The following is a 22377-nucleotide window of genomic DNA, read 5'->3' on the forward strand; positions in this document are numbered from 1 at the left end:
GCGCAATCATTTTTAGCAACATAGCAAACTCTATGGGGTTGCTGCTGCACACTGAAGCATGTAGGAAAACATGTTGATGTGGCTACATGAGGTAAATCCAGAGCATCTTTAATACAGACCAACTGAGTTACTCTGGATTTACCAAGTGTAAACGAGATCTGAATTTGGCCTATACACATTAATACATCCTAATTAGGAGAGAGCATGCAGATAACTGGAAAGGCAGCTACATGTTGGGAAGTACCTTCCAGCCTCCTGAGATAGTCTGCAATAATTTCAGAATCATTATCCTATTTTCTACAGCAAAATATTTTAAATACAATTTTAATGGCTTCATTTCAAAACTGGGGAATTAAAACTCTGAGATCAAAATACCTACATGTCTTGTAGTGCCAAGAACATTTGAGCAGGAGGGAGGATTTGATTTTATCATTTTAAACCCTGAATCATAACTTATGTAACTACTGTTCTGGCCTAATCCACACTGAACAAATTCACATGAAGAAGCCTTACCGCAAAACTGATAACTTTACCAGACTCCCCTTCCCTTTATTGAGATAAATCCAAGTAGAATTCCTACATGACCCAAATTTAGTTTATTGTCCAAAGCGTCATGGAAATCAACTGACCCATGACATTTCCTTTTCACACAGCACTGATTTTGTTAGCAAAACAAATACAACTGCCTGGGCTACACATCCATACTCAGATAAGTTACATAGGGGGCTGAGGAAGAATGAGGACATTGAGATTTTTCTGTGCAGAGTACAGCGATATTCGTATCCTAGAAGCTTACTCAAAATGTTAAATTCCATGTTTTGTTGAAGGAATGGTTGAAATGGGAGGGATAGCTCCTAAATGATCACTGAGGGGAAGCTGTTCAGCGTGGCTCCCGTCTGCCAGACCAGCGGCAGCACTAAGGGTATGCTTTAACCAAAGGATAGCTAAAAACAGAGTGGAGAAAAAGCAATTTATTTTTATGAGAGGTAAATTAGGTGAGGTTAACCATGGGGAGGAGGTACATAGCACTGACCTCACCTAGCCACTCTCATGGTAGACACTAAGTGCCTCTGTCTTCACTCAGGATTATACAGCAAGATAACTACAACACATTTTGCTTTGCGTCAGTGAAGACAAAGCTGAGTGAAGAGCATCAGTAGGGAAAGGAAAGCTGGCCCTGGGAGGGTGGAAGAGAGGGAGACGCAGAGGTTAGTGAAAATGTGGGGAGACCCGATGGCACCTTTGTGACCTATGTGACATGGGGACTTTTCCTCTTCATTAGGTTACGCAGCTGGACAACCAGAAGAGCCCAGTCTAAAGAGAGCTAAAGACAAATTGAGACTGACAGTCTGTCGGAAAAGAAGAGCCCTCTCCTGGGAATTTAAGTATACTTCAAGAGAAATTTCTGTGATGGTTTCAGTCTCGTTGCAATAAAGTTCTGTTCAACTTCTTAAGAGTGTTTCTGTGCCTGTATACATTTCTCTTCACCCTTCCCTTTGCTCTGAGATTAGCATATGTACTTGCTGAGGATTGTTTATCAAAGGGGATTTTGTATTTTAATTAATTTTTTGCCTAAGTCATCAACATACTGACTAAAAAGGGTCAAGAGGGAAACACCGCCACCCTGTTAAATACAAGCTAAGCCTAATACCAACAGAGACAAACCGTTTCCTTGTGAACAATGCCAGAGTTGTTTTGGTGAAGCCATCCATCTAGGAGCACAAATTAAACAGGATGGACAGTTGCCCTACACTCCTGAAGGCGAAATTCTCACTTGCCCCATTATCCAACAGAACACCTCAACACGCCGAAGTCATGGGTAACTTTCCAAGGTCAAGTCCTTCCAAAGACTGAGTGGCCTGACCTTGACAAGTTGCCTATGACACAGTGGGCTCGAGTGACATTTTGGCCTTCACACATGTTCAGAATGCCTCAACATTGGGTACCAGATTTCATGCAAACTCCAGGCCATAATTTGGGGACGCCGATGTGCCTTCATTGGTCCTTGCCCCCCGTTGGCCTCTTCTCTTCGTCTGCAGCTATGCTGAAGAGCTTCCAATAACTGTCCACAGCTGCATTAGCACCTTACTACCCTAAAACACTCCCCCCTGTTCTTCACAGGACTGGTGATATTGCACCAGTTCTACAGTGATGGCGGGAAATTTTCAAAGAAAGCTTAGTGTAGTCACAGCCTGGAGATAAAAGCGTTATTTATTGGCCCACTGTCCTACCTGGCCATTCCCCACCCAGACACAAGTTTACAACCCACCCATCTGCAACGAAAGAGATTAAAAACCTGAAAATACATTTAGAAATCGAAAAAATTCAAACACACATCCAGCAACTCTGAGCCCAGCAGTCTGTCAGCTACACACCAACCACACTCTGGCTTCCACCATCCTCAGATACTATACTTGCAGGATAACCCCACCACACTCCCAGGTCTGTATTTTTCCAAAATATTGTGTTCTGTACTGTCCAGCCCTTTGGGTGTGACCTGTATGCAAGAAGGCTGTTTGTGAGCAGCCCAGTTTGGGGGCTTCATCATCAAAACATTGTGAGGCACCCAAAGTTGCAGGGCAAGCGGTGACAACCCCTCACTGGTCTGGATTGCACCCTGGAACGTGTCATGAGCCATTTGATGGGCGTGAGTGTGTGACCAAATTTGTGGATTAGCGTGATGGAATAGATTGGAAAACAAGCAGATTACTGAACGGTTTTTTAGTGGGGCTAGGGAAGTGGGACCGATATAGAAATATATATTTTGAGAGAGAGAGAGAGAGAGAGAAACCACACAGAGTAAGGGAACAAAGCAAAAGGAAAGAAAGGCACCAAAAATAAATTGACAGACTTACTCTGTGACCTAATAAAAGGGAAAAAAATAAAGAAGCGGAGAGAAGCCAGAAGACAAAAATGCAAGAGACATAATGCAAGAGACATTTTTTAAAGTGTTATATGATGAGCTAACTGACAACACTTTACAATTAAATCAATTGTGCAATAAGTAGTGCACACGTGTTTATTTTTCTAAATTGGAGCCATAGGGCAGTGCAGCTATTTTCATTCTGGCTAGCAGGTCTAATATTGGGACTAACAGGTGTCAGATAATTTAGCATTCATAGTCTGCAGATGGATACATGTTAGCGTGCATATTTACTCGCCACAGATTATACAAATTTTAGTCATCTTCACTTTGAACTTTTTGGTTTAAGCCTTGTGTGGTCTTTGATGAGTGATATTTTATGAGTAAGAGAAGAAAAAAAGGAACATAATTGATACCGATACTGTTAGGGGTGATTGATAAACAGAAGAGAGAGATGTTTACGTAAAGGAAATTACAGTGTCAACCATTTGGCAGGTTTCAGAGGAACAGCCGTGTTAGTCTGTATTCGCAAAAAGAAAAGGAGTACTTGTGGCACCTTAGAGACTAACCAATTTATTTGAGCATGAGCTTTCGTGAGCTACAGCTCACTTCATCAGATGTTTACCGTGGAAACTGCAGCAGACTTTATATACACACAGAGAATATGAAACAATACCTCCTCCCACCCCACTGTCCTGCTGGTAATAGCTTATCTAAAGTGATCAACAGGTGGGCCATTTCCAGCACAAATCCAGGTTTTCTCACCCTCCACCCCCCACACAAATTCACTCTCCTGCTGGTGCTAGCCCATCCAAAGTGACAACTCTTTACATAATCAAGTCGGGCTATTTCCTGCATAGATCAAGGTTTTCTCACATCCCCCCCACCCCCATACACACACAAACTCACTCTCCCACACTAGATGGCTAATAGATAAAGCCCTCTCCTTTCACCTCTAACAAGTTCCTAAATCAAGCAGGTTTAGCTGATAAAGTTCACTATCTATATAGGGAAAATTATATTGTGCACTATTTACAATCCTGTTCACGTACAGCTTAAAAAAAGAGAGACACAGAAAAAGAAGTACCCAGAACTGAGTCGAAGCAATGAATGGATGTTTTCCTTCCATGTAATGTAATCTGAGTTACACTGGCATGTAGATGGCTAAATTGTCCTAGAACTGGATGAGGAGTTAGGGAGTTAACAAGAAATCAGTGGAGAACAGATAGAAATACCATTTAGGCCAAAAAATTAGTCAGCTAATGCATGCTTTCAAATCTGAAGACCAACCTACTATGGTGGTTTTACCATAATAAATTTTGCATATTAAGGTGTCTTTGCTTTGATGTGACCCAATCCCCATGGTGCAATATTAGCATCAGATAAAATTTACAAGTCACCAGTTGCCAAAAAGTTAATCTTTGCAGTACCGTAATGAAAACTGGAGTTTTGCCAGCTAAAATATTATATGACAAAGGTGGCATTAGAAACAGAAATAATCATGATTTATGCCTCTCTGAGTAAGCTTAGTGTTCGCAGCTGGACTCTAGGATAAAAGGTTTTCTGCATCTAGACAATTCGATACATTGTTGACTTTGTTTCAGATATTTATCTAACGTTCTTGTTAAATACAATATAATCCAAAATTACGCTGGTATATTATTAGCCTTCCAAAGTTATGGCTAAAAACCTCTTAGATTTTCTAAAGACTTTGAGATAGTTAAGGAACTAACTAAATATTAATAAAGAAAAGAATCTACGCAGCTCTTCTCAAAATCTCATTTATGTCCCTCTGGTTTAACAAACACCTTTCCATAAAGTGTGTGATTTTAGATCATTTCAAAGCAAAACACATTGACAATGAATTAAGACACTGATGCCTGTTTTAACATTGCCTATTTTTAGTCTAAATTTTAAAGATGAATAGCAGAACTGGATTCTAAAGGTCGCTATAAAAACCTAATATAAATATATAATTATAACTAAAGCTACCTTCAAGTCAGATATTTTTAACAGTCATTTTTAAAAGTTTTGGTAATTTGGTCACCAGAACAATAACTATTCCATATCCCATGCATCTGAAGAAGTGGTTTTTTACCCACCAAAGCTTATGCCCAAATAAATCTGTTCCTCTGTAAGGTGCCACCAGACTCCTTTTTGTTGTTGTGGCTACTCCTCTGATACTATTCCATACAGTTTCACTTGAAACATTTCAGGCTACAGAGTCTAGATTACAAAAGGGAAGGTTATAAGAACATAAGAAAGGCCATAATGGGTCAGACCAATAGTCCAATGAGGCCAATATCCAGTACCAGATGCTTCAGAGATAATGATCAGAACATGGCAATTATCGAGCAATCTATCCCCCATCATCCAGTCCCCGCGTCTCACAGTCAAAGGTCTAATGGCATTTGGGGTTCAAGCCCCAAATAAGGTTTTCCTTAAAGAAGCTCTCCAGTCCTTGGTGTATTAACACTCATCACAAAGATGTCACTTATATGGCTTAACACCAACAGTACTAGGGGAAATACAGTAATCAAGATTCTTTAGTTTCACAAAAATCTGTGAAAGTCAACGTTTGTTTCAATATAGAAAGCCCACTTGTTTAACAGGTATACAACACGACTGAAGAGTAATCCCATAATGACTACTGACACTTATAGTTCTATCTACCAGCATGAATAAGGCTAATGGAATAGATTAAAGCCCTCCCCTACTCCACCCTCTAGGATTAAGAGATCCTTAATTCTTTCAGATAGCCCTGCAGCCAGGTTTAAGGAGAGATTTTCAAAGGCACAAACGACAGTTATGCACCCAACTCTCACTGAAAGTCACAGGGACTTGGGTTCCTAACTCCCCTTTGTGCCTTTGAAAATCTCCCCCATAAACAGTGAACCAGTTTCAAGGGATGAGACACGACAGCCTACAGACAGCTTTGTGTCGTCCTTCTCATTAAAGAAGGGAAAGGGACATAACTCATGTTTGCCACCACCTAATCTATTATGTTTTTACTGTAATAGAGCAAGCAGCTTCCTGTGCTATCCGATTCAAGGCTTTTTATGAAATATTTTCCACCAGTCAAAAAAGAAATATTTCATCCCTATTAGAAATACAGATTTCTCAAAAGGAAAATCGGACGATAAAGATGACAGATGAGAAAATCTGCAAAGACTGCAAATAAGTAAAATGTGCACAAAGACTTGGACGAAAGCAGTGCATGGAGTGCCACAGAACCGTCTCTTTGAAGCTGACTTCAAAATTCATAGGCCCAATCCAGAGAGGGGCTGAAATCAAAAGGAGTTGCAACAGCAAAGCAACTCTTATAAAGGTCAAGTGTGAGGGGGAAAAAAAACCCCACAATTTACTTCTTGCATCACAAAGGTGCTGTGTCTAGTAGTGGCTATTTTGTCAGATTTTTTAAAAAGTTGATTAAAAAGAGCCCCACCTTGAACCAGGCCCCAAATTCTACATGATTTTAGCAATACAATAGTGGCAAGCTAACAGAGCAATTAGCAGAGCTTACCTAGCCCCGAGTTCAATGTAACCATCAGCAATGAAACAAAATTGCATTGTAAAAGGTAAAGAGCTAATTCTGACGGAGGAAGAAACAAGACACTTTCCGTTTCTTTCCATTTACGCCTCCTTCTGTGAGCTCAGTGACCAGGTCCAGCAGAAGGGCCTCTCTCTTCAGCAGATCCACCTAAGTCTGCATGTTTCATGCTGTCCCATGGATCATGTCTCAGGGATTTTTCCAGATTATGCCTTTTGGCTTTCATGGGGCTGATGAGGCCAAGTGTGTCCAGGATGATCAGCTGACTGTCTTCTTCTGTGATGACCCCAGGGGCATTGCATCGTGTGGTGTGCACCTTCTTATTGGAAGGCAGAAATGATGAACACTTATCAGTTCACGTCTGCCTGTTTTTGAAAGGTTTCGGGCATGACATGGACAGGCATATGCCATGTATTTGACATAGCATGAGAGCACATTACATTTAAAAAAGAGTAAAAAAAGAAAATCTGTCCCCACCGTTACAAAAAAATAAATATATATATATCTATATCTAAAAGCAGTTTAACGCAACAGATGAAACCCCAACTCTCAACACACACTGATAACCCAGAATGGATGCATGTAAGTGACACTAGACTACTCCAAAGGTATCACCTCTTCTTGCTCGGACTGGTCCATTCTTGCGAACCAGCAGGTATGTCAGAGGATCTGTCTACACGGCAAAAAAAGATGTGCCTTTCTAATCTAATCAGATTAATTTGACTTAAATCCCCCCTCAATACCCACATAGGTATAGTTTATCACCTTTAAGATTCTTTGAGATGGCCGTGTTGCGCTTGTGCTGACAATCTTAAAGGCATTAAACTGTGCTTATGTGAGCACTGAGGGGTTTTCAGTTGAGTTACCTACAGCTTCCTCATGATGAGAAAGCGTCACCCATTTCAATTAAAGGTGGGATATTAACCAGCTTTGGGGTATGCTTACACTGTAAAGACTAGAGCAACCCAGCTGCACCACTTCTGTGGCATAGGTAATCCCCTTCCATGGGAGACAGTTGCTAGGTTGACAGAAGAATTCTTCCGTCAATGTAGCACTGTCTACACCAGAGATAAGGTTCTTATAGCTACATCTCTCAGGGGGTGGATTTTTCACACGCTTGAGAGATGTAACTTGGCCCTTAGTTAAACTGGAACCAAAAGCCACGTGTGGCCACTGTGAATTGGATAAACCAAGTTGATTTCAATTTCATTTAAGTTGATTAGAAAGGTGTTAAAGCTAACCAAAATAAACTATTCTTAATCAGAAGTGCGTCCACACGGGCTTCCACTGTTTTAACTTAAATTGGTTTAACATTTAAGTTAAACTGGGGCAACATTCTTGTTTAGATAAGGCCTAACTCAACAGAGCTAACTCAGCTGAAACACTTGTTTTTGCCCATGCAGACCGATATCCAAGAACCTTACTGCCGACACACCAGAAAAGCTAAGATTCTTTTACATTCTTGCATATTCTGCCTGTTTGCATCATTGCCCTGCCTTATTAGCTCTTTATCTGTGTTCTCTTGCAATGTCGATACGACCTAGATAGAGCTACTATAAGGTGGGTGCATAACTGGTTGGAAAATCACTCCCAGAGAGTAATCATCAGTGGTTCACACTCAAGCTGGAAGGGCATAACGAGCGGGGTCCCGCAGGGATCGGTTCTGGGTCCGGTTCTCTTCAATATCTTCATCAAGGATTTAGATAATGTCAGAGAGAGTACACTTATAAAGTTTGCGGACGATACCAAGCTGGGAGGGGTTGCAAGTGCTTTGGAGGACAGGATTAAAATGCAAAACGATCTGCACAAACTGGAGAAATGGTCTGAAGTCAATAGGATGAAATTCAATAAGGACAAATGCAAAGTAGTCCACTTAGGAAGGAACAATCAGTTGCACACATACAAAATGGGAAATGACTGCCTTGGAAGGAGTACTGCGGAAAGAGACTGGGAGTTATAGTGGATCACAAGCTAAATGTGAGTCAACAGTGTAACGCTAGGTTTCAGAGTAACAGCCGTGTTAGTCTGTCTTCGCAAAAAGAAAAGGAGTACTTGTGGCACCTTAGAGACTAACCAATTTATTTGAGCATGAGCTTTCGTGAGCTACAGCTCACTTCATCGGATGCATACCGTGGAAACTGCAGAAGACATTATATACACACAGAGACCATGAAACAATACCTCCTCCCACCCCACTGTCCTGCTGGTAATAGCTTATCTGAAGTGATCATCAAGTTGGGCCATTTCCAGCACAAATCCAGCACCCTCCGCCCCCCCCCCCCCCCCGGCAAACTCACTCTCCTGCTGGAAATCGCTTATCCAAAGTGACTACTCTCCCTACAATGTGCATGATAATCAAGGTGGGCCATTTCCAGCACAAATCCAGGCTCTCTCACCCCCCCACCCCCATACACACACAAACTCACTCTCCTGCTGGTAATAGCTCATCCAAAGTGACCACTCTCCCTACAATATGCATGGTAATCAAGGTGGGCCATTTCCAGCACAAGTCCAGGCTTTCTCACACCCCGCCCCCCGGAAACACACACACACACAAACTCACTCTCCTGCTGGCAATAGCTCATCCAAACTGACCACTCTCCAAGTTTAACCAGAACATCGGGGGGGGGGGGGGGGGGGGGGGGAAGGAAAGAACAAGGGGAAATAGGCTACCTTGCATAATGACTTAGCCACTCCCAGTCTCTATTTAAGCCTAAATTAATAGTATCCAATTTGCAAATGAATTCCAATTCAGCAGTTTCTCGCTGGAGTCTGGATTTGAAGTTTTTTTGTTGTAAGATAGCGACGCTGTTACAAAAAAAGCAAACATCATTCTGGGATGTATTAGCAGGAGTGTCGTAAGCAAGACACGAGAAGTAATTCTTCCGCTCTACTCAGGCCTCAACTGAAGTATTGTATCCAGTTCTGGGTGCCACGTTTCAGGAAAGATGTGGACAAATTGGAGCAAGTTCAGAGAAGAGCAACAAAAATGATTAAAGGTCTAGAACACATGACCTATGAGGGAAGATTGAAAAAATTGGATTTGTTTAGTCTGGAGAAGAGAAGACAGAGGCGACATGTGTGACGCACTCTATATGATTTTATAAAAGTATAAGTGTGAATATCATGTAACTAAAATATGCTTCATGCAAAAGGTCTCTTGTAAGGTATCATTACAAAGCTTATAATCTAGTGAGTGTGGTCATCCTATTTGTATAAATGTATCACTCTTGTATCTGAAACTAGAAATATGAAATATAACTCTAATGAGGGCTTATTGTAGTTATGCGAAGCGTGGGCCATTAATGGTGATTTGGAATCTTGATGGCTCCCATCAACCAAGACAATTGACTGTGGATGGCTCTGGTTGCAGGCAGGCCTTCCTGTGAGTCAGGCTGGGAGGAATGAAGGCTTCGGGGTCTCACAGGACATGTGATCATGTCACCTGAACTGGAATCCATCTTTAACCTGGTGCTTTTCCACTGAGAAGGAGGGGTGGGAACCCAGAGGGACAAAGGATTCCTGCGTTATGGAAAAGATATATAAGTGGGTGGAACAGAACAAGGAGGGAGCCATCATGAGAAATCCCCTAGCTATCACCTGAGCTGGAACAAGAGCTGTACCAGGGGAACGAATTGTGCCCAGACTAGAAAGGCTTCCAGTCTGTGAAAGAAATTTACTGAAACATCTCTAAGGGTGAGATTTTATCTGTATTCAGCTTCTTACGGTATTAGCATAGATTTGCATGTTTTATTTTGTTTTGCTTGGTAATTCACTTTGTTCTGTCTGTTACTACTTGGAACCACTTAAATCCTACTTTCTGTATTTAATAAAATCACTTTTTACTTATTAATTAACCCAGAGTATGTATTAAATTTGGGGGGGAGGGGAAAACAGCTGTGCATATCTCTCTATCAGTATTACAGAGGGCGAACAATTTATGAGTTTACCTTGTATCAGCTTTATACAGGGTAAAATGGATTTATTTAGGGTTTGGACCCCATTGGGAGTTGGGCATCTGAGTGTTAAAGACAGGCACACTTCCGTAAGCTGCTTTCAGTTAAGCCTACAGCTGTTAGGGGACATGGTTCAGACCTGGGTCTGGGTTTGCAGCAGGCAAGCGGGTCTGGCTCAAACCAGGCAGGGCACTGAAGTCCTAAGCTGACAAAGCAGGAAAGTAGGAGCAGAAGTAGTCCTGGCACATCAGGTGGCAGCTCCCAAGGGGGTTTCTGTGATCCATCCCATCACAACATGATCACAGTTTTCAAGTACATAAAAGGTTGTTACAAGGAGGAGGGAGAAAAGCTGTGGGAAAAACTGTTTTTCTTAACCTCTGAGAATAGGACAAGAAGCAATTGGCTTAAATTGCAGCAAAGGCGGTTTAGGTTGGACATCAGGAAAAACCTAACTGTCAGGGTGATTCAGCACTGGAGTAAATTGCCTTGGGAGGTTGTGGAATCTCCATCATTGGGGATTTTTAAGAGCGGGGTGGACAAACACCTGTCAGGGATGGTCTAGAATGATAATACTTCGTCCTGCCTTGAGTGCAGGCAACTGAATTAGATGACCGATCGAGGTCTCCTCCAGTTGTATGATTCTATGATAAATGCTACAAAATCAAAACCAAGCTGACTGGTTCAATTTTAGGCCCAATTGCCTTAAGACTTTCTTTGAATAGTTATTAAGCCACTAGCAATATCCAAGGAGAATACTTATGGGTTTATTAATGACATGAACTTTGTTCACAATGCTTTCAGTAAAGAACAAAAAAAAGGCCCTCATATTCAGAAGGATTAGAAACTTGAGTATGTGAGAAACAAGACAAAAGGTCACAAATCACCAAAGTCTTAATGTTGGAACACCTGCTGGCAGGTTTTCTGCAATTCTCATTAATTCTGCCTTCTAAAAGGGAAGTGAGAAAGTTCTTGTTGAAAACTTCAATGTCAGAGTGATTGAATCAATATTTAGAAATTGTTATTATGGACACTAAGATTAAAACTACCCATCTGAACAAAATTATAGAGGGCTACTGGGGGGATCTAAATGCATTGGAATTGGCCGGGTTTTGTTTGCAGAAAGTTGGCTTTAGAGAGAGATCTAAAAGGAGATAGAAATCTATGTTGCTGCAGAGAACCACTTTGGGAAGAGACTAACCGTAGCAGTTCACTAGCCAAAATGAACATCGGAGAGGAGGAGCATATGGGACACGGAAACAGTCCCGAGGCTTTGGTAGCAACCACAGAATAGTTATGAGGCTGCTGTGTAGACTAATGGTGGGAGGAGGACATCTTGCCATCTCCTGACACATAGGAACTCACTGAATTGGGATTGACAGAGGGGTTGAGCCCGTGGTCCTTTGTTCTTTCCTTTAAGGGCTTGTCTACACTGGCACTTTACAGCGCTGCAACTTTCTTGCTCAGGGGTGTGAAAAAACACGCCCGAGTGCTGCAGATTTCAGCCTTGTAACATGTCAGTGTCGACAGTGACCCAGCACTGGGGGCGTAGCTACGCCCCTCATGGAGGTGGCTTTTTCAGAGCACCGGGAGAGCTCTCCCCCAGCGCTCTGCCACAACCACACAATCCACATTAAAGCATCACTGCAGCAGCGCTTTAGCATTGCCAGCGTAGACTAGCCTTAAATTGATACATTTTAATCCTTCTAGACGTCTTCAACGGAAGCAATTTCGACAGAGTCTGGCAGCATATGGGGATGTGTAAAAGGCCGGATGGAGTTCAGAAAGGCAAAAAAGCAGCATATTAAGAATTAAAGAAATTATGTGCTTTAACCCCCTAACCTAATTGCTGTGTCGCTCCTTGAGCTCCATAATCCCGGACCTGACCCTGCAGTCATAAGGAAGGCAAATACCCCAGTGAACCAAGAATTGGGGCTGTAAATCAGTGTATTTTGTGGAAGTACAGAAGGTAGACAGTGAACTGAAATTAATTAGAAAGAATGTCCAGGCCCTAGGATGAAGCAAGAGTAAGTTATTTTATATTAACATGAGTTTTACAAAACATTTAACAAAACGTTATACCTTTTCTGCTATGCCATTTTCTGTGGTATAGATTGCCATCAGCTCGGTGTCCTCTGTGTCCTGATCACCACTCGATGTCGCTCCACCACTTATGACAACCTACAAAAAATCCACATACAGTATTGTAACTTACGTAACTGTACAGCTTATGTGACCCTATTTGAGGTCAACTATCACTAACAAACTTTCTGAATAAAAAGTATGTCACAAGAAAATTTCTCACTGTAGCTCCTTAAGAATATATTCAAGTTGTTCTTGTGGCCATATTCCAGTTGTTCTCAACCAGGGGTACACAGAGGTCTTCCAGGGAGTACATCAACTCATCTAGATAGTTGCCTAGTTTTACAACAGGCTACATAAAAAAGCACTCGCAAACTCAATACAAACTAAAATTTCATACAGACAATGACTTGTTTATATTGCTCTATATATTATGCTCTGATTGATTTATTCAAATTGATTTATTTTAGAATTATATGGTAAAAATGAGAAAGCAAACAATTTTTCAGTAATAGTGTGCCGTGACACTATTTTTTGTAATTTTTATGTCTGATTTTGTAAGCAAGTAGTTTTTAAGTGAGGTGAAACTTGGGGGTACGCAAGACAAATCAGACTCCGAGTCCTGAAAGAGGTACAGTACCCTGGAAAGATTGAGAGCCACTGCCATAGTCTATAGCAGTTTATAAAGTAAAGGTCACATTTCCAGACATCTTGCTGAGAAGGTACTTTAAAACTATGTATGTATCATCGATTAAACGCACCACAGTGTTCAAGTCTTTTCTTTACTAAAGAAGAGAATGGTTTGCAATAATGAATCAACAACTGTGTCTTTTGCTTGTGTCTTTAATGGCACTTAGCTGAAAATGGGGAATTGCTGGCTTTAATCTTCACCTTGTTTCCCAAGTAAGGGAAAGGGGAAGATTCTGTCAAGTTCTCAAATTCTTTCAGCATGAGCATAGTAATTCTCTGGAAATTAGATACACTTTCATTACTCAAGTATTTTAATACAACACCATGAAATCCATGTCATGAGTTTTTCTTAACTCCACACATCTTATTTGATTGCATATTTGACAGTGTCAAAGCAAATGCTAAGCATTTTTTAATTTGCCTTTTCTCCCAGAGTACTCCCCTCCTAAGTGCCTGTAATAAATCACTTGTGATGCAAAGTATTCCAGTCTATTATTATAATTTCTGACTTTGGACCATGAGATAAATACCAATTATCTAAATAATGTGGATCACTGGTCTTTTTAACAGGCATTTAACAAAAGAATATGCTTAATTGTGTATTATAATCAATTGAGGTTCTGATCCTTACCACCATCTTCCTTTATATCCTGGAATACACTATACACAACATGAATTGCGGTTTTCAGTTTCACAATCAGCCCCCCATAAAAACACCCCCCCCCCGCAAAGATTGACCCAGTGCATGGGCGTGAAGTCACATCCGCAATTTAGAAAATAAACCTGTTAAGGCCACAAGAGCAGTAAGTTACAGCCATTCAGGCAGTGAACAACGACTACAGGAGGAGGAGGAGAGAGGAACTGAGTAACACAAGGAAGTGGGAGAAAGGTAACAGCAATACTTCTAGAACAAGCATAAATTGCTCTCTGAGTCACTCTTGCCATCTGTGTCAGCACGATAACAACTCGAGGAATTATAGCCCCATAATTTGCTTATCTATGTACATATTTTGCAGAGAAGGGCTCCCTTTGATTGACCATGCCTCTCTCCCCACTTTCTTCTCATTTCTGAAAGACCTTCATTTATCAGTTGATTCATTTTATATTTGTTCTTTCCTCCAGAGAGTAAAAGCTAATCATCTGCTGCTCTATGCTTTTAGACTGCATTTAATATGGAGTAACAAAGTTCTCAGGTCAAAATTAGGAAAGACAGATTTTGGGGTTCTTCTTATCCATCATGCCTTGGATACAAGACTCATCCTGAAAGCAAAAACCCATCCTTAAAAATACAACACAAGTTCAAATGCGGACAGTGATTTAATACATTATTCTCTTTTTCCTCTATCAAAATTGAGAAGACATTAGTTTGCATGGTATAAATTTTACCTCCATTTTCTACTAGTTGTAAACCTTCTGGGACAGATCAAAGGCAAAATCAAACAAGATGTCAATAACCTAGTACATTCACAAAAAGAAAAGGAGTACTTGTGGCACCTTAGAGACTAACCAATTTATTTGAGCATGAGCTTTCGTGAGCTACAGCTCACTTCATCAGATGTGAGCTGTAGCTCACGAAAGCTCATGCTCAAATAAATTGGTTAGTCTCTAAGGTGCCACAAGTACTCCTTTTCTTTTTGCGAATACAGACTAACACGGCTGTTCCTCTGAAACCTGTCTAGTACATTCAGTTTGCTTGTTCACCTAAAAACTGCATCAGCAAATTATTAACAACAGCTTGTGCACTGGTAAAACAGAAGTGATCCAATACCATTTTATAGCTACTTTGAACTATTAGAACTTGATGTTTTAGTTGAAAATTAACTAGGTTAGAAGTCACAGAGATCTTAACATTCACGTTAACATTTTCCACGGATGAGCAAATATTACTGAGTACTGAAAAATCTAACCTTTCCTCTAGCTAGAAATAGCAGGCATAATTCAATCAGGGATGACGAAAAAAGAGCTTTCACACAGAGTTAAGAGGCTATCTGGCAGATAACTACACTGTTACCAACAATGATTTGGAAGCTCATTTCTGTACCAATTCTGGGTTAGAATCCTTTTTTATAGAACACTTACAGAAATAAAAAGAACAATTCTTTCCCAGGCCTGGAAATGACCTAATTTTTAAGATATGAAGTTTATCTTAGAAAAGCGTACACACTTGAAAATAAAGCATTTCCACTAAAAGAATGCAGCAACAGATATTTGTGGTCCGGTGAACACTCTTTTAGATACACAGAACACAACCCTCGTGTCTGTCCTCAAAACAGAGAGACAGACACACAACTCCACAGAAGTCAATGAGAGCAGATGTCTTATAAAAATTTATAAATGGTAAACAACGAAGCGGGCCATGTCTGCATTCTTGCTTGCAGTACTTCAACAGGCTGATACATTTCAGGCCCTTCCATATTTTAGGAACATTGTATAAGGCAAATAAAAATAATGAGAATCTTGCCTGTGTAAAGATTGCAGGATTAGGCTCAGAACCATCAAGAAACAAAAAGGAAATCCCTCTTCCTGCTTTCAATTAGTTATAGTCTTCTCCCTATGTGTCCTTCCACAAACCCACACACATTCAGGAGGAAAAAAACATGCATTCTGGGTAACAGTCAAAACATCTCACAAGTCACTGAAGATCTTAAACGGTAAAAAAACTGAATGAATTTCCATATGCATTCTTTTAAGCAGTGCATGTTTCCCAATACATTATTGATCTAACCATTTCTCAAAACTTTCTCTGATTTCACCACCTCAATGAATTAGAACATGTACGTCACGCCTATCCTCACATTCCTTCACTGGCTTCCAGTCAGGTTACAATGATAGTGTACAGCTTCGGTGCTAAGCGGTATTAACTGATCAAATCCCAGGTTTATCAGAGACAGAATTTTCATCTATGAGCCACCATGGCAGCAACGCTTCTCTGGGACAATGAAGCTCACAAAGCCCAGGACAAAGTGCACATCATCTGGAGATAAAACATTCTCAGCTGAGGGGATCCAGCTAGCTTCCAGAGAAGATTAGGCAACTTCAGAACCTGACCTTTCAAAAAGACTGCAAAATTTTCCTCTTCAAAAAAGCCTTTTCACCACAAGACAGGCATTCAACACTGACATCCACTTCTAGCCAATAAACCCCTCTTCCCCCACCCCGGACACACACACACACACACACGCGAAAATAAAACCTTAAAAACAATGCCCTCCCCCGCCCTCCCAAATCCTCCCATATTCAATTTCCGTGTAGGAAATTCATAAGCAGCTGTTATAGCAGCAAGGAGAAGTTTTTCACAATAGTATTTTGCACAATTCAAATTACTTATGAACTGCACTCTCGTATTTGAGCCATTAGATATTATGGTGCTGTAAAAAAAAACAAACAAAACAAAACTAGTTCCAACACAAACCCATCAGGAAAAGACATCCTTTTATTATTAACAGGGCAACTGAGATGTAACTGTTCACCAGCAAGAAATGAAATTGGACCATACGAAAGAAACCATGTCCCACACAGACAGTCACTTTTCCCTTTCTGTCACTGAGTTACTTATTTAGAAGCGACTGGGTGCCGTGTCTGCCATAGTTTTGAGCCATGCATCAAACTGAAACATTTTGTTTTAAACTTTTAAGGTACGGCATGAGATTGACAAAAAACAAGTAATACAGCCTCCTTCCTCCAACTTGACATCTCATCAGGGGATCATCGTACTGAAACGAAGTTGCCAAACAGATGACAGCAACCCAGAACATGGAATCGTCTTGTAGGGTAGCCTGGACTTAACTGTAAACTGTAGCCACACTACAGGCTTGTACTTCTACAGGACTGTAGCACAATACCCGAGTCCAGTTCAGGCCTGTCTACACTGCAAAACCCATGGAAATTCTAACAGTTTTATTTTTGGGTGCCGGGGAGGGAGGGTAGAGTGCCGGATGATTGTCATACTCTAACCAAGTACACAAAATTTGGTCGCTTCTACAGTGTAGTCAGAACCAAAACACTTTTCACCCTAAAACTTCAGTGTAATTTCTACCCGCCAGTCAGTCTGCTCATGGAGTACGGCTGGTGCGTTGCAGTAGAAGACAGATGAGGATTCAATTTCCAATGCCAGTTTCCAGTTGTTCCATGGGACAACGAACGTGAGAAGAACTGTGCAGGCATTGCATTCAGCACATTTGAAGACGACTGGCAGAGGCTAAACAATACCGCTAATTAAGGAGTACCATCTCACCTTATTAAAGGCAACTTCATCCACTACTCTTCAGCTGGGAGGACGTTGTCTGCAACGTTCATACGGGGAAGATGCTCATCAGGGATCCGTAAAGGATAGGGTGAAATGCTACTCCCATCAAAATTTACGTGACACCTCAAATTTTAAGTAGTCCTCCCGAAAGTGAAACTAGCTCAGTAAAATACCCATAAGAAAATCACCCAATTAAGGAAGGCCAGGTTGTCAGGCACAGGAGGAAGATGGCATTTTAGAATAATAAAAACAAATTGTATATATATTTGATTGCACCCTATTTTCACCCCTCCTTTGTATTTTACTTTTTTTAGGACTAAGCTGTTGAAAGCAGGAAGCATGCCTTCCTTTGCAATTGCCCAGCACTTAGTACAACAATCCTGACTGGGGGCTAATCTAACTTAGGTATGTATATGGCTCTGGACACGACGCTAATAAATAATTATAAGCAGTCCTTTATTCCAAGGCTCACCATTAATAACGTGATGTACAAGTCTCCTTTCCTCAACCTAAGACTGCTCTGGCTAAAACACCAGCGCTTTTAGAATAAAGTATCCTAGGAACCCAGATAATCTCTTCCTCCAGCACACTGACACTCAAAATCATTGTTGTAGCTGTCAGCCCCAGGATATTAGAGACACAAGGTGGGTGATATCTTTTTATTGGACCAATTTCTTTGTGAGAGAAGCTTTCGAGCCACACAAGAGCGCTGAAGAAGAATAAGCATGAGCACACAACTACAAACATTAATGGCAGCTGGAAAAAAAAAAATCCAACTGAGTATTTCAACAGCAAAAGCACGTGGTGCTCCCAAAACAGGGATGCTTTTATGATTCCTTTTTGTTGGCATAATTGTCTGCCTGTATGTTGCAATATGATTTTTCCACCAAGTCTTGTGATAGGATTTCACAAAAACTGTACAAAACAAGTGATAAACAACTCAGGACCATTGATGGGGTTTTTCTGTTTGTTTGCTTGAAGCACACACAACACAGACCATCTTATGTTTTCCACATAGTGGTATTTACAACAGAACTTATGGTACACAAGTTTATATTCAAAGGGCTCTTATTTTCCCATCACTTACCCTCTACTTCTTTTACTTTTGGCCTATTTTAAATGAGTTTCACAATGCTGGATGTATTGACATACGTGTGATCACAATTTAGTAGTGATGTATATGTGAATAAGCAACAGGAAAACAAAGAGCTACATAGTAATAGTTTTTTTTCTAGTATTGGGTTACTACAGTGATCTTTTACCAAAGGGGAAAAGAATTGTGCCCAACAAAACGTAACGTATCAAATATTCTCCTTTCAAAATTTCATAGATTCAAACTACAGCTGTTCCTGGACACTGCTCCTCCCTTCCTCATGAGAAACAGAAGTGATATTTTAAAGGATTCTCAAAGCAGAAAGGTAAACAGACAAGCCTTGATAAAATAAAACATTCTTATCACTGCGGCCTTAGTTCATTCATATACTTCCTACACCAACCAAACTATTTGCACTGAATCTTGCGGTGACTGTTTGGCACTGGTGCGACAACTGCTGAAATACAGTGTCCACTTCCAGTGCCTGCAGTTCAAGAAGGATGTTGATGAACTGTAGCGCGTACAGAGAATACCCATGAGAATGATGAAAGGATCAAAAATCATGCCTTATAGTGATCGACTCAAGGAGCAATCTATTTAGCTTAACAAAGAGAAGATTAAGGAGTGACTTGATTACACAGCCGACATGGGGAACAAATACTTAATAATGGGCTCTTCAATCTAGCAGAGAACAGTATAACATGATTCAATGGCTGAAAGTTGAAGATGGACAAATTCAGACTGCAAATTAGAGTAATTAACCACTGGAACAATTTACCACAGTAACGGGAGATTCTCCATCACTGACCATTTTTAAATCAAGACTGCATGTTCTAAAAAATCTGCTCTAGGAATTATTTTGTGCAAGTTCCCTGGCCTGCGTTATACAGGAGGCCAGACTAGATGATCACAATGGTCCCACCTTTCTGGCTTTGTAATCTGTGAATACCTCTCTTCTTCCTGTGTACATGTTCTAACGCTGATAGCATGACCCCTTTCATCCCAAACATATGCATATACTTTAACTGAAATATTTGCAGGGTGGGTTTTTTTTGTTTTTAACTGCTTGAGTTGTGCGTGTGTCTGACTGTCATTACACGGTTACAATAAGAAAGATATCCAGGTTCAAAGCTAATCTGTAGTGCGTTCATGAGCGTAACTAGCTACTGCCTCTTACACATCAATTTATTGGTATTAAATTTTCAGTTAGAATTCTAACAGTATTCTTTGGGCACCTACATCTTCAGGCTAAATTTTCTTTTTTTCTGAACTGTCATGGGGATGGATTTGTTTAAATTTGGTTTCATATTTTTACTTACAGAATTTATTCAAATTATAACTGGATTTCAAATATATTTAAAACCCAGGACCCAGACAAAAGTCAGGAGCCACACCTATCTGATGATGGTTTATCCTTCTGAGAAGCTTATTCCTTTAGGAGGTGTCACTTCACTGTCTTTGGTTTGTTTTTCCCCTTCAGAAAAGGCAAATCAATAAAAGAACCACTTAGATCGAAGTTTAGTGGAGATGTAAGTGCTGCTAAAATCATATTTGGATATCCAGGTTTGGAAGTAGAACAGTGACATTAGCAGGGGTGATTTACTTTGAACAGGTGCATACTGAATAGTGAGGAAACTGCACGCAACATCAAATCCCCAAAGTCTCTACTTCAGGAACTCTGAAAAATTATTGCTTCCGAAACCTCTGTGAGGAAAACTCCTCAATTGTCCATTTGCAGTTACATTTGATTACTTTTTCCTACTATAATCCATTAAGTGCAAAGCACATATTTAACAAATCTGATTTCTGACATTTTACTTTGCTACAAATGTTCTTTGAAGAAGCTCACTTTAAAAGAAGTGAGAAGACAACAAACCAGTAAGAGAGAAATTATATAGCACTGTCTACTGATATAAATAGTATACAATAAACTGAAGTGAATCAGATGGAGCTCTTTGGCCAGGTAAACTTGTATCAGTTGACTTATGAAATCTGCTAAGGGAAGACCCAATCCTGTTACCAATTAAGCAAGAGAGTTATGACTTCAGTGGGAGTAGAATTTGGCCAAAGCAAGGAAAGGACAAGGAAAGGCGGGGGAGATGCAAAAACTTAACAGGGTCATGAAAGAATCAAACAAGTGTAACCCATGCCTGCATGGTGTGGTACTCTGTCCCCCTCTAGTGCACGTAGACCATTTAGAGATTAACGCGTCTGCTATAGCCTTGGTTAAGAGGCACGCGGCTTTTGGCTCATGCAGTAGAGGCTCACACACTTAGCTTCAGGGATCCCAGGTTTGATCCCAGCCAATGACAGATCGTCAGCGTTACACAAGCATCAATGGAGCCTACTGCTGCAGCGTTTTTATTTTTCTCTCAACCCTCTGAACAAACCTACAGCCCATGGAGGTGGGGGGGGGGGGGGACATATTCTTTCACTCCGCCCCCCCATCCCACTTCTATTCACCCCAAATTTATACTTTGTGAGGTTATCACTGATAGGCTGCTTCCCCACACACATTTTTTATATATATTATACACTCACCCACATATATATTTACACAGACACACACAATATGGGAATGGTCAGGAGGAAAACAATATTTGGTTGGTCCACAAACAGGGATTCATGTCTAACCTGCATCTTCATGAAAATAATATTTGCACCTTTCATATTTGCACAATCTTTGTATAGGTCACTAGGACCATCAAATAGCTGACTCAAAAGAGCTCTGTTCATGCTGCTCCCAACAATCGATGTCTTTATAAATAAATAGCCCCTAGCACTAATATTTCAGAGGTCAAACATTTGCAGAAGCAGGCCAATATTGCAGGATTCAAAATGAAGACTAATTAGAGGGAACGTCCTACCCAAGCGTCAACCTTCTACTCTTAATGTCACCAAGCTCAGCATGCTGGTTCTCTATTTTGTTGACTGTGGAGAGATACTAGGACACGGTAGAGTTAATCTAATCAGAATTTTTAGACATGTGAGACTGATGACCGTGTGGACAGCTATATCAGGAGCAAACAGTGGCTAAACATTAGCTCCCGGAGGATAATATCAATAAGATCTCTCTCCCTTCCTCCTGAAACCAAAAATCTGATAAACTGTATGGAGATTAGATAAATAATTCAAAGTTTACCCACCACATTTCTGTCACTTCTTAATAGAAATAACTAGAAAAGGAACAAATCTGTGGAAAAGCAACCAGAAATATTTTTAATGTGAAACGCAGAAGAGCAAAATTATAGATCTGATTGGGGAAGACACCTTAAATTCACTCATGTTTCTACTGGAAACCCCAGTTCTCTTGATGGGGCAAGAGAACCAAATGCTAGTGCAGCAGCATTAGTCAAGTGGCAAAGCTTTCTTTATTTCAAGCTCATTATCTTAAAATACTGACATCCAGTGGAGTTGAGGAACTGATCAAGACGTTCCAGACCAGGGGTTCTCAAATTGGGGGTCATGACCCCTTACGGGGTCACCAGGTGGTTACGTGGGGGTCATGAGCCATCAGATCCATGGGGCTGACAGCCCTGAGCCCCCATTAACCACCACCCCCTCATTTTATATGTGCTGGGGCAATTTCAGAGGCTTGCTGGGTGAAAGAGGTCACCAAAATAAAAAGTTGGAAAAAACACTGGTCTAGACAGTCAAGAGAGAGCTAACACCAACAAAAACCACTATGATCCCATCCACAATGTGGCAAAACTGTGTTATCTACAATTGTGTTAAGTCTATAAGATGCAGACATTAAGCAGATACAGCACAGTTATGGAGGTTTGGTGCTAAAACTCACCTATTAAAAACATTTAAACAGGGTTGCAGTTAGCATAACTATGCTTCTGGAAAAGCTACTAAAATAAATTACCTCAAAATGGTTTTGTACCTACGGCACAA

General features: G+C 40.7%; 1 protein-coding gene across 1 annotated transcript in view; it reads right to left on the minus strand.

Moving 5' to 3' along the window:
• SLC23A2 (solute carrier family 23 member 2) overlaps nucleotides 1–22377 on the minus strand; it is a gene marked incomplete at its 5' end in the record, with an annotated part of 102229 nt that overhangs the window by 41374 nt on the left and 38478 nt on the right. The window contains 1 exon segment of the mRNA XM_075123484.1: nucleotides 12449–12547. Coding sequence (XP_074979585.1) covers nucleotides 12449–12547 — 99 coding nt within the window.

This window comes from Caretta caretta, chromosome 26, assembly GCF_965140235.1.
Source record: "Caretta caretta isolate rCarCar2 chromosome 26, rCarCar1.hap1, whole genome shotgun sequence".
In the NCBI taxonomy this organism is placed as follows: Eukaryota; Metazoa; Chordata; order Testudines; family Cheloniidae; genus Caretta; species Caretta caretta.